Below are 13177 nucleotides of genomic sequence, written 5' to 3'. Positions count from 1 at the left end.
ACTGAATGCTGACTCCCTTGGTGGTCAGCTTCTCTCTGGGCTGTGGAAAGAGTAGTCTGTAGGTCCATCTTAATTGCTCTGTTTTCAAAAGGTCCTAAGAAAATCCCTGAACTATCCCCTGGTCAGGAATAAGTCTTCAATAAGTCTTTCAATTTCACAAAAAATCTGTATTGATTGAGCACCTCCAAAGAATATGACAATTATTTTTAATGGCACTATGTCTTGAATGAACAAACTAAAGCTTCTTGATGTAGATTTGGTGCTGATGGAATAATGACATTAAGTGGCCATATCAAAACAAACGATAGGCCAAAGTGCATCTCTTGCTGTATTTCAGAAATTATTCTTGCTCCTCAATGTGTTGTTCTCTTGCTTTGTTGATTTGCTTCACCAGCTTCATATAGACTTGATGCTTTGTATTGATAAATGATGGGGGGAGCAGCCAACAGCTTACAAAATGAATTTTTTTCTTTGTTTTCTCTTGCTTCAGTTCTGCCCCTCTTCCCCCCAGATTTCATCACTTCTGTGTTAGCTTCAAATGTGATATAGCCTGTGGTGCTGGTGTAGGCTGGCATTGCAGGGGTGCTCCACTTCCATGAGCACTCTTGGAAGCCAGCACTGCTTCTGGCCTCCCATCCTTGTTCTCCTGCCACCTCCTGACTGCACCCACACTGGCATTTGTATGAGCTCTGGGGAGGTACATTGGAAGGCTTAAAACTCTTTTATTTTTAGTGCATGGTACAAGATCACAGCATTGATCTCAAGATTTGCTACATGATTTGCTGTGTGATTGTTTGCTCCCCTGAGTAGGATGATTAATGGTTGTGGATTTTAGGAGGGGGCAGGGAAGGGGATCAGGACTACATGTGGTGGCAGTACTGGCCAAACCTGGAACTTCAGTGCGACTTAAGTCTGCCTTGTAAAATTAATTCTTCCTAAGGGTCAAAAGAATTTGTGGACCTAGATTTAGAGATGTGCATTAGTGTTCCAGTTGTTCTTGTTCTAGATCTAGCATCTCAGCTGTGAGGATTTCCCTGCATATCCAAATTGGGTTATTTAATATATCACAGCTTCTGTTTTGTGAGTGTTAAAATCTATAGACTATGAATATCACTGCTGTAGCACTTTGAAGGTAAGAGTGGAATCTGTGGGTGTAGAAATGCTTTGGAAATGGCAGTAGCCTCTTAATGAACGACTACATTTTTTCCCTCACTAAAACTGTAAACACCAAGACAAAATTATATATTCTACCAAAGCAGCAGTGCTCTATTTAATTTTTAGAAATTCCTGTTGTCATGAGTGGGTGATAACTGTCAGCTGACACTATGTGACTTGCTTTGTCTGAAACACAGTAGAGAAAGCTACTAGTCTATGCTGCCCACATACTACTTCAGTCTTCCAAGTGTTTTGTAGTATTGCCTAACCATAGTTATGTAGCCTGTGATGTAAATTAAATGAAATGCTGATATAGCAATCTAGACTGGTAACAGATGGCCACCTACGTTAGAAAACCTATCTAATACTGAGACTGCTTTTAATATAAACACAGGGAAGGTGGCTGTGTGGCCTTGAGTGAATTGCTTGGTCTCTGCTTGTAGTGTTTGGGGAAAAAGGGCGACACACCTACACTTCAGATTTATTATGTCAGAATGTCACTCCCACTCCAATAATGATTATACTGTTCCATATGGTGTTCAGTGGTCCATCAAGAAGAACCAAAAGACTTCTGATAAGGATAAGCGAAGGGAGTAAGTCAAATCTGCTCTTAATATAGGCAGGTGTTTCAGAAGGTGAGTGTTCCAGGACAGCTTCTTGCAACAAGGAGCTACTACTGGTAGTACTAGGCCCCCTATCACTTCAGAGCATTAAAAAAAGTATTTCGTTTTTTTCATTCTGTGGAGATACTGTGATTGGCATGGACTGGGGCATCTTGCCAGTTGTATGGGGAAGTGGGGAGAAATGTCTTACAAGCTGGTGGTCAAAATGAGGTGGTAGGTGGGGAATGGTGCTTATCAGTAAGGATACTTTTGATGCTCTTACTTCTGTGAATAGTTTCACTGAAGTTGGGACTTGAACAGTTGGATGTATGTCCCAATGCCAGGGAGGGCAGCCTGACAAAAAGTAAGCCTTCAGACTGTGTTTGTATTTTAGGTTCTGAAATGGTATGCTTGCCTTTCTGCCACAGATCGTATTTTAAGCCTTTTCTGTCTAGTACAACCCTGCTTGTATGAAATTTAATGATGTGCTAGCTAAATGCCACCTACTGCCTCCTCTTTTGTAGTGGTAGCAGCAGCAAAAGCGATGTTTCTTACTACTAGTATGTGCATTTTACAGTTACCACTCCTGTCTTTTGCCAGGATCCTGATTTTTGTGGGGAGGATGCAGAACAGTGATGGAGGCCTTGGTGTGCCCGCCTCTGGAGAACACATTTGTGCTGGCAGACAGTGTATTGCTATAATACAGGTTTACACTGATGCAAATGGAGTCTTGGGCTCTGAGCAGATCAGTGGGGTTCTGCTGTTGTTTCCCTAGGGTCCCCTTTTTTCCCTCTCTTCCCCAGACCCATCAGACTTACTGACTTGGACAAGTGTATGACTATTGAATGCTGAAATATAAATTGTCATTTGGAGCTAGAGACTGAAATGAAGTTGAGAAGAGCAAGTGTTCATTCCTTCTCTTGTATTCTCTCAGTTGCAGGCTTAGAAAAGCATGTCAGGAGGGTGGTGTTTAAACAAGTTTCTTTACTATGTCTCATAGTAGTAAGATTCCTAAATGTTGTCTGTGGAGCTGGATGGGTTGAAAAGGTCAGTAACTAAAGCTGAACCAGGGCATGAGGAAACAAAACTGTCAACTTCTTAGGAATGTGTATTGCAAAACTCATCTATATGACTGGATCCCAACTAGGAAAGTCCTTTCCAGTCATTACCTGTACTGCCATAAAGTAAAACTTTCTTTGTTTTAACAAAGGTTAAGTGGTTTTTGCTATAAATAAACTGTGAGCATTAGAACTTAGTTAATAAGGTGAGGTTTGGGAAGGTAAAAAAAAATACCTTGCTTTCAGTGTTTGGTTAAAACTGTATGGAAGTCAACATCAGAACTGTGGAAATACTAAGCTCAGGCATTAATTGTGAATGCTCACACTCTCTAGCCTGACAAATTTTGCAGGTATTACTTCTGTAAGAATGTCCTTCAGTCTTTCTCCAGACTCTGCTGTTTCTCTGAAACCAGATAAGTAGTTCGTTTTGTGTGTTCAGTCCCTTTCCTGGCACTATTGAGGAAAATGTGTTTTAGTTCTGACTTAACTCAGTTTTACTCGGTCTCGTATGGATTTTTTTTACTCCACCTCATATAGAATCGGGAAGAGTAATTCCTTCTTTTAATGACTTCAGTTGCTACTGTGTCTGTCCAGATGCAGTAATCTAGAGTTGCCTGTGGGTAATGTATCTTAAACAACCTGCATAGGTAGCATATGCATGAAGGCTATTAAGGTGATGTCTGACTCTGTTATATACAAATGAATCTGTTTCATGTCAAGTGGATCAGGATGACTTTTGAGTAATACCTACCAACTTTCAGCAGGATCTGAAAATTCCTCTTATGCACATGCAGGCCATTTTAGCTTGAAAAAAGCAGAAATTATTCTCAGTCCAAGTCTTGTAATCTTACTTCAGTATGCCAAGTCACATGATTTTCCAGTTGTTTTATGCATAACTACTTAAAGCTATGGAATATTCTACCAAAATGTACCCTCCTTAGATTTTTCTACATGGTCTCTGCATTTCTGAAAACTATTTCTATTTGGTTGGGCAGCAAAGAAACTGGCTGGGCTTGAAGAGCAGGATGGGGGATGTGTCCGAACCAAGAAGGGACTTTCAGTCTGCTTCCAGATGGAAGTCATGCCTGGCAGGGGGAGACCTCTGGAAGGAAAATTGAAATCTATTTGGGATCTCTGTCCATAGTCTCGTGGGCTGCATATGTGTGTTGTATGTCCTTGATCTGTTTGTGTGTGTGTGGTTTTGGCTTCAGAGGAAAAAAGTTTAAGGCAAGGTTTGAAATATTTGTGTTGAGATTTCAAAAAATAAGCTCCTCCAATAAGACACTGATGGTAGTACTCCATAATTGTCCTGAAAAATAACGGATATTTCACTTAAAAGCTAAAACAAGCTGTTTAGTGTATTGAATGGGATTCTCAAATCTGCAGGTATTTGTTTTCATTCCTTCTTTTAGTAGGATTGTTTTTTACACCCAGGTGCAGATTCCCTTCCAAAAAAAAAATTAGTTTCCCTTCTCATAGCTGTGGATGTGATGGATATCTTCAGTTCTTCGCTCCATGGTGACTGGGTTCAGACTTTGCTGGGTAGGCTTGGTTTTTGCATGCTGTCTGTGAATGTCCATGTCAGCACAGTCCTTGAAGTCTCTTTCTTAGTTATGAGGTGTTTGAAAATTCTCTAAGCTTGCTTACCTGCTGCAAGCCTTTCACTGACATGGGAGGAAAACATTTGCCTCAAGTGGATGGCTGAAATGTGGAACTGCTCCTTTTCTGTCATAGGCAGTGCTTGTGTGGTCAGCTCTCTAGAAGTCAAGGGCTGTGTGAGTGCTTTGTCTTCCCCGCTCCAGTTCTCGATTTAACAGCTTGGCCTCTGTTTTTCCTATGCATGGCATTTATGCAGAGGTGCTTTAGTTATACTCTGAAAAGCTGTAGATCTCTGAAATATTTGATCAACAGCTGCATTTGAATCTTATTTCTAGTGTATGTAAGGAAGCAAGAAAACCAAACTCTGCAGAGCAGATCAGCTGTTTAATGGTGGGCCTTTTGTTCTTGACAACAAAACCTCTTACAGCATACTGATTTGGTAAAGAAACATTAAAGTATGGAAAAGACAGATTACAACTGCCTGTTGTATTTAGCAGTCTGTAGACACTGAGGTTTTCCAGGTAAGTACTTCTAACATCTTGCTAGCTGTTGTGTTGGACGCGCAATCCACAGGGTGTGTGTTTAGACTTTTGCGTAAGTCCAAGCAGCCATCTGTGTAAGTAAAATGGTTTTGAAGGAGTGAGAAAGCGGATGAATGTCAACTTGCTGATACAGATCTTCCTAGGCTAACTGTATAGCAAGTTTCCTTTTTGGGTGTCCCTCCCTGTGACCACATAAGGGTGCTTAAAGAAGATAGGATTATTAAGCAACAAATACTTAGAGGGAGTTCAGGGTGAACAGAAGTTTCAGAGCTGACTTTGAGCATATCTCTGAATGGCATATGGTACAGGTTACTATAGTCCCCTTTCTCAGGAGAGCAAAAGAGATCTAGAAGAAAATTCTTTACTCTTAATCTTTCCCTGCCTAATTCTTTTCATTCTTTCTCTTCCGTGCAGGTGCTGTGCTATAGAAGATGCACTATTACCGATATTCTAATGCAGAAGTCAGCTGTTGGTACAAATACCTGCTCTTCAGCTACAACATTGTCTTCTGGGTGAGTACAAAATCTAGTCACTAAAATAGTTTAGGTGTACCTCAGTTTAACTTCATTTCTCTGTTCAGTAGAGGAGGCTGAAATATTTACCTGAATGTCCCTGGTGTTTTGGAATTGAAGAAGACTATCCCATGTGAGAAAATAATTACTATTGAAAATTGTATGGATACCAATTCCTCAGAATGGTTACCTTCCTTGCTCCTTCCTCCTGACTTACCTTCTGAGTGAAGATAAAGCAGTGAAGCAGACAATAATGGGTTTCTCTGTAGTATTTTTAAATGGAGAAAGGAAAGATCTGCTTACAGGATATGTTAAAAGAAAATAGTGTAGTCTCTATAGTTGCTGACAAGGCCTTTCTGTTTTGAATGATAGAGGCCATTAAATGCTGCTTGTGTTTGGGCAAAGGTTAAAGCTACCTTTAAGTGCACTTAAGTGGTATGTTAAGTTGCTTCCCTGCTAAGTATCTTCTAATACCTCCTTTCAGACCATCTCTGATCTCTCTGTTGGGGTGGTGTAGCTGTAAATACACTGTGCAGAAGAGAAGAAAGGAACTGCCCCAGAGATGTGTCAACAGCTGGCATTACAACATAGTCAAGATCTTAAATGTCATGCTCTGTGGGCAGCAAAATTGTCTGATACTGTCTTGAAATACCTAGCTAGGGACTAGTCTGCCTGTAATGTTTGTTTAGAATTGTGAATGTGAAAAGGGTGCAAAAGCAGGTATGTGGTTTTAGATGTGTGTGATGGTCAAGATCACTGAAGCACCTAACTACCTTGGAAAAGCAGGCTATTCAAAGGTTAGTGCATAGCATTGCATTAGAGATAGTTAACACACGTCTAAGGGGAAGGTAAGGATGCAGTTCAGGTAAACTTGATAATTCTGTTCAGAACTTGCAGGTTAAATGTTAGGATTTTGCACCTGCAGTCATGGAAAGGCATGGGGAGTCATGGAGAAGTGCAGATGCAGTGACATGCCAGGTTCTAGCAGCTTGGACTAATGTTCTGATACAGAGTTGAAATATTTCTTAGTATGGATAGCCTCTTCTAAAGATGTTTAGATTTTTTTGAAAGCCAGAAGGATCAGATAGTAAGAATGAAAGTATGGTATGTGGTTGAATCAACTTATTTAAGTTAAGAGTAAAAATTGATTCTCCTGATGCTGACTTGTCTGAGATCAGTAGACATGCTAGAGAAGACTATAGTAATTTGCTTTGTTTACTGTGATTCCTTAAACCATGTCAACTTTTTACTACATAAAATTGAAGATATACAGAATTGTTACCCAAATCTGTATTTAACTTCAGTAAAAAAAGGGGTTTAGTACCTGAACACAAATTGCAGGCTGCAGAGTCTTGTTTGTACTTGTCAGTAATGACTTGGTGTTTTGCTTGATTAACCCACATAAACTTCTGGTAAACTAGGTTGGTCTTTCTGCACGTTTTGGCTGCTTTGGCAGTATTTAAGGTAGAAAATAAGCCTTTTTTTGAAAGCTGCATGTATGATGGACAAAACTCTAGATTAATCTAGAGTCATAGAAAAGTCTAGATTTGATGCAACATCTGGAGTTCATCTAGCTCAATTTTCTGTTGAAATCAAGACCTTTAGTGTAGGAAATAATTGCTCAAAGAGAAGAGCTTGGGAGTCTTGTGAGCTTCTTCCTCATCAATTTTCTGCTATCTTCAACCTAATAAGAATGTTAGGTAATAGTGAGACTGCAACATATGGGTATTGTTGTTGAAAACCACAGAATGTTTTGCTACTGTTACTGCTTCTTGTTTATTAGTGCATTGTTTTAACATGATACTGGAGCATTAAGCCATGGGGAGTTTATCCTTGTGTGGATAACAGGGCAGGAAAGATGTGTGTGTGTGTAGAAACTTGTTTCCAGTAAGGGTTAATTGGCCACAATATTGCTATAGTGTAAATATTTGTTAGTGATGATTTTTTTTTTTCCCCCTAGCAATTGAGGATTCCCATCATGGCCTTGTGTCAAAAAGTATGTGCTCAAAGGCCACCAGCTCTGTAGTTATTTTTCTTATATATTATACAACTCCTATGTACCTGTAGTGGAGTGGAGTGCAACGAGAAGTAATACCTGCCAAGCTATTCTGGTTTTCAGAGAAATCATTTTGTAACTGGGTGGATGCTCTTCAGCAGGTAGGGGCGGGGGTGGAGGGGGGTGTGTGGATATGTGAGACATTGACACACACTTTTGTTCATGACTATATTAAGATTGTTCTAGACCTCTGCTTGCTTTCTAGTGAGTGTGTCATGAAGTGGGGTCTCTTACAGTTTTTGATGATCAAACAACCTTTGAAAAACTGATTTATTTTTTGTCTTTACTGGGAAGACTATCAAGAATTTGCCTCTGCTTTCTCAGAGTAATTAATTTTGTCTCTTTATTTTCTTACTCCTTGTAGAGTTTCACTTCAAATTTCTTTTACTGTATTCTCTTGAAATTAATGAAGATCCAAGGATTTTTCTTTTTCTTAAAGAATCATTTTTAAAGAGATGCAGAAAAATTGAGGAGAATTTGAAATACAGCTTGTGTGTTTCAGCTGGTCTGCTGTCTGGAGGAATTGATTTTCTGAAATACTAGTAGTCTTGGTAGCTGGCTCAATGAATGGTCTGAAACTTCTCCTGAGAAGTTATTATTGGGCTGACCTAGTAAATTATGTGTACTACAGCTCTTGATAAGAGTTCTGCACCTTTAGTTATAGAACAAGCTATGTAAATGTTGAGTGGGAGAGTAGACACTCCTACAGGCAATGGATGAATCATTTAGCTGACACAGTGATTCAGGAGCCCATGACATCCTGCTGGCTGGGATGACTAGTCTAACAATCTCTTTAATTGGACAAATCCATTGTGTGTAGAACAAAGTAAATTTTCTGTGTGCCGTAAGAACTGAAGGACTACAAAATCAGAAGGGAAATATAACCATGACATGAAAAGCAGCATTTAAGGAGGGAATGTTAGTCTTGATCCACTTTTCTTGGCTTCAGGATAGGTGCTTGTAGGAGCTGGTTTTGTGAGTGTTTGTGTTAGAGAGGGTGGCTAATATATAACGGGTATGAGGAATGGTATTTAGATAGGTGTGTGTAGCCTATAGCTCACTTAAGCTGTTAGTGGAGGTATGATCGTAGCTCACCTGTGTCTCAGCTCAAGAGACAGTGTATTCACAGACCAGTCAGCTTGCATGTAAATAGTTGCATTTGTTCTGTCACGCTTACTAAAGATGCATGTTGACTTCCCCATTGTAGCTCTAAAGATAGTATCAGTGACTGTATAAACTTTAAAGTTAAAGCATATGGTGACTCAGTTTACAGAATATTTAAGCTTTTTAATGGGTTGTTACTTTTCTTCAGTTTGTCGTGTTTCATATACAGTTCACATAGATTGTAGTGGAACCAAATATTGAACTAAATGGACAAATATGGCTATTTTAATGACAAGCTCAGTTTAATCAGCCTTTAGAAATGTGTAAATCTTCACTCTTTGGAAATTTGTTGGTTTTTTTTTTTCAGATAGGCAACTTGGTAATAGAAGGTTCAGTTCTGATGGCTTTGAGTTAGTTGTGTACAACTGGCTTTGCAAAATCACTTGTCTATTTGTTGTTTGGCTTTCCCTTGTAAGAAAAGGAATGGAGGCTCTGTCTTCCTAGACATGATTTTAATGTGGGATTAGTTTATTTTGATCTTGCTTTTCAGCATGCTAATAAGATTTAAACTTCTCCAAGTACAATTGTTATGATGAGTAGTGATGAGGCAGTATTTCAACCATTAAGATAGCCCTGCAGGGAGTGCTCAGAATTTAAAGTGAGATTACCCTATTACAGCAAGCCTGGACCTCCTTTTGAGTTTTAAAGCTTCTTTTTTCCCAAATAGCTTCATGTGTCATAATGAAATTAAAAAAGGTAATACAAGGTGAAGAGGTTTGGTTCCTGCACCTTTCTGTTACGAGTCATTTTGCAAATGAGTCCTTCTGTGCAAACCCCAGTGGAGGGAGGAGGCAGCGGGTGGACGACTGACCCGGGGGAGTGCAGGGGTGTCCTGTCTTGGGGTGCAGCACTGCTCTGTGCCTTCCAGCTTGCATTTGGGAAGGCCCAGGGAATAAAAGGTGGTGCCTCAATCACTTGTATCTGGTGCTTGCTGCTTTGTCTCTAGTTGAAAGATGATTTTTTTTTTTGGTGTAGTCCAAGAATTGCACCTCAACCAGGATGTGGCTATTTCAGCGAAGCAAGGGATTGCATGTGTGCTCTGCCAAAGCCTTTTAGGTTGCATGTGAGTTGAGAGGAGAGGGTAAAATAGCTTTTAGCTGCTGTGATAACTTCTAATGCTCTGTAGCTTCGTGTGTCACTTTTAAGGGTTTTTGGAGGAAAAAAAAAATTCTCACTCATGCTATAGGAGATGCAGCATTTTTGCCCTGAACACGATGAAGGGCAAAAATTCTCTTAAATTCAGGAAAAGAATTTTGAGTTCACTTTTGAAAAGCAGGAGGCGGCATAACATTTTCTTTGCTTCTGCAGTGTATGTTGTTTTTCAGGAACATCAAAAACAGCAAGGCTCTGCCAGGAAGAGGAAAGAATCTACCACCAGGTGGTTTCCTGACCCTGAGAGGAAAAGTCTGGAAAGAGGGAGGAGGGTAGGAAGGACTGTAGGCTGCTGATTGCTCCAGTATGGGTGGGGCTACAGTGTAAAATAGGATTGTCCAGGGGGTGGAAAAAGCTTTATCTGTAAGAGTAACATTTTGTCCTTACAAAAACTGAGAGCAATAAGAATACATTCCCATTGCTTCTGATGAGACCTTGAGGAAGGCTGACGCAAAATCAGTTTGTGTGCAAGGGTTGTCTTGCAAGAATTGTGTTTAGCTGCAACTTAGATTTGAGAAACAAACTAGACCCATTTTCTTAGTAGGGTGATTCTAATAGCATAGTCAAAGGAATGCAAAGTATGGTTGGGAACAGATAATGCTTAAGCTTAATGGTCTTGTGCATGGTGTCTATGAGTTGGTATCAGTATTGTACATCTCCTGCAGAGCTTACAGCTTGATGCAATATGTTGATAATGTGGATTTTTCAGTTCTAAAGCAGGAAATGACCAAATGCTGGTTACTAGTTTGTTTCCTGTTGAAAGGGGTACGGTGGTGGAGCTGCTTTGTGTATGTTTCCATCTAACCTTCCATGCAGTATATGTCTTAAATGACTCTGTGACATAGAAGTGAATTGGGTAGTCCAGTTCTTGCTTATGCATCATCCAGATTCCAGTGAAAGGTGAATTTCAAAACGCCTCACTTTTGAAATAGCTGGCTTGCTCACTCTCACTCTCACCCTAGGAATACTTTCAGTTAGCATTGCTACTTCTCAGCTGCCTGTTCTCCCATTCACGTGGCCAGTTAGTTCAGTGAGCTGATGAAGGTTAAAACTTTATCACTGTGGTGTTTATTACAATAGTTTTCAATGAGATATATTAAAATATCTTGAACGTGATATTTAAAGCAAAGAAATCTCATTTGGTTAAATAACAGCCATTTTACTTCCTTGCAAATTCGTTGTCTTGGTAATTGTGGCTGTAAATGTAGTGGCTGATGGCTTTGTTTCTTCTGCAAGTACATCATACTTCACTTTTTTCTAAATAAACCTTATGTATCTAGTTTGGCTGCTTCTAGTGAGAATTATGAATCACTTCTGTCTTAGCTGAATAAAGTTTTAGATTTATCCACATTGATTCTGTGAGACTAAGGTTATTTTTCTGCTGCTAAACTTGTTTACTTGTAGATAGTTTGTGTAGGTGCTTATGGAAATAGCTTCACAAAAGTAGCATAGTTTTGTGAAACTGAATGCTTTACAAAAGCATGAGAGGGATGTTCGTGTTCAGAGGTGAGAATGAAGCATGCTAATGAAATATTTACTTAAGAATCTATTACAACTTAATTAAGATGGCAATTATAATGAAAGACAGCCAGTCTGAAGAGGATACCCTATTTGTATATTCAATAGCACAGTATTAGTGTTACACTAACATTAGTTTGTATACACTGTGGAAGATGTGTCTTCCCAATTCTTTTTTTCTTCATTTCTTTAGAAAAATTTCCCAAAGATCCAGCTATGTCTACTGTGTAGTTTACTCCAATTACTGCATATTATACCAGCTGTCTTCACCTGTCTCCCAGCATTCCTGGAGCATTTGGAATGAGAAATTCCAAATGCGAAGGATAAGTCAATTGCATGCACTGTGTAACTTTATGACTTGATTTTTTTTTTCCTATTTTACTTCTTCATCCAAAAATCACTGGGTTAAGATTAGGGGTAATCTGGATCAGTATTCTGTTTATACCCATGTGTTTAATAGTATTTTTAAAGTTGTACTTTGATCCAGATCATCACTTTAAATGTTCTTAGCACATTCAGAATCTGAGATGAGTAGTCATTGTGCTGTTGCTTATTAAGCAACATCTGGAAATCTAATTTAGCACTGCTTTGCCCAGTTGTAACTCTTCCCATGTATTAGTAGTGGATTTGGTTGATTAATCTGTGTGCTTAAGCCCTAAAATGTGGCATATAATACCTCATGCCTGGACAGAAGTGTCTAATGTTATTTGAGTAATTTTTAGAGTGACACTTGCAGCCCTTTTTGGCTTTCCTTTGCCCCACTCGCCCCAGCAGAGTAAACCCAGAACAACATAATTTGCCCTGAATGCAGTTTAGGGTCAGCAGGCAGTGAACCACCAGTACTTAAAATCTACACATATGGTTTTTTGTGTGACTGTAAGAGAGTCCCATTTTTGTTTCTTGTCTGTGCTGTGGGGAATTGCCTGTGTTGCCTGAACCCTCGAAGAAAGGGCCCCTTTTTCAAAGCATTTTTTCAGTTGTTGGGATTTACTTGTCAATGTGTGTAAGGCTTGGGGCAGGGGGAGGAACCTCAGTCCTTTATATAGAATTATAGAGTCGTTTAGGTTGGAAAAGACCTTTAGGATCATTAAGTCCAACCATTAACCTAGCACTGCTAAGTCTAGCACAAAGCCACATCTACAGGTCTTTTAAATACCTCCAGGGATGGTGACTCAAGCACTTCCCTGGGCAGCCTGTTCCAATGCTTAACAACCCTTTCTGTGAAGAATTTTTTTCCTACTATCTGATTCTAAACCTTCCCTGGCACAACTTGAGGCCATTTCTTCTTGTCCTATAGTTTGTTGGGAAGAGAGACCAACACCCACCTCACTACAACCTCCCTTCAGGTAGTTGTAGAGAGCAATAAGGTCTCCCCTGAGCCTCCTTTCCTCCAGTCTATAAACAACCCCAGTTCCCACAGCTGCTCCTCGTAGGACTGCTGTCTTCACCAGCTTCCTTGCTTTCTTTGGACATGCTCCAGCACCTCACTGTCTTCTAAGGTCACATGGACATAGCAGGGTAGAATGCCATTTTAAGTAATGAGGGGGAGCTGCCCTCAGTTTGTGGAGAGGTCGTTTTAGTTTGAGTGTTGAAATTGGATATTAAATACAAATTGCCTGAGAATGGAGAAAGAAAATGAAAGACTAGAACAAGGATCTGTTGCTTCATTTGGATTAATATAATTCGGAAATATTTATTATACAAACATATGAATTGGTGTAGAGTTTGTACGTTGTCAATTAGATTTGTTGCTTATTGAAAGTAAGTGGCTGGACCATTCAGTTTAATTCAAAAGGATTTAAACAAGGTACACGTTCAG

The 13177-nt window shown here is 39.6% G+C and overlaps 1 protein-coding gene across 2 annotated transcripts in view; it reads left to right on the top strand.

The window, feature by feature from the left end:
• The window catches only part of TSPAN14 (tetraspanin 14), a 40482-nt gene that overhangs the window by 10365 nt on the left and 16940 nt on the right, over window positions 1–13177 (top strand). For both annotated transcript variants that reach the window (XM_074874485.1, XM_074874486.1), the window contains exon 2: window positions 5371–5468. In XM_074874485.1, coding sequence (XP_074730586.1) covers window positions 5388–5468 — 81 coding nt within the window. In that variant the 5' untranslated portion in view covers window positions 5371–5387. The remainder of the gene's footprint in view (window positions 1–5370; window positions 5469–13177) is intronic.

This window comes from Strix uralensis, chromosome 7 (genome assembly GCF_047716275.1).
Source record: "Strix uralensis isolate ZFMK-TIS-50842 chromosome 7, bStrUra1, whole genome shotgun sequence".
NCBI classification, from domain to species: Eukaryota; Metazoa; Chordata; class Aves; order Strigiformes; family Strigidae; genus Strix; species Strix uralensis.
The sequence above is the reverse complement of the archived record's forward strand: the minus strand, read 5'-3'. Positions and strand labels throughout refer to the sequence as shown.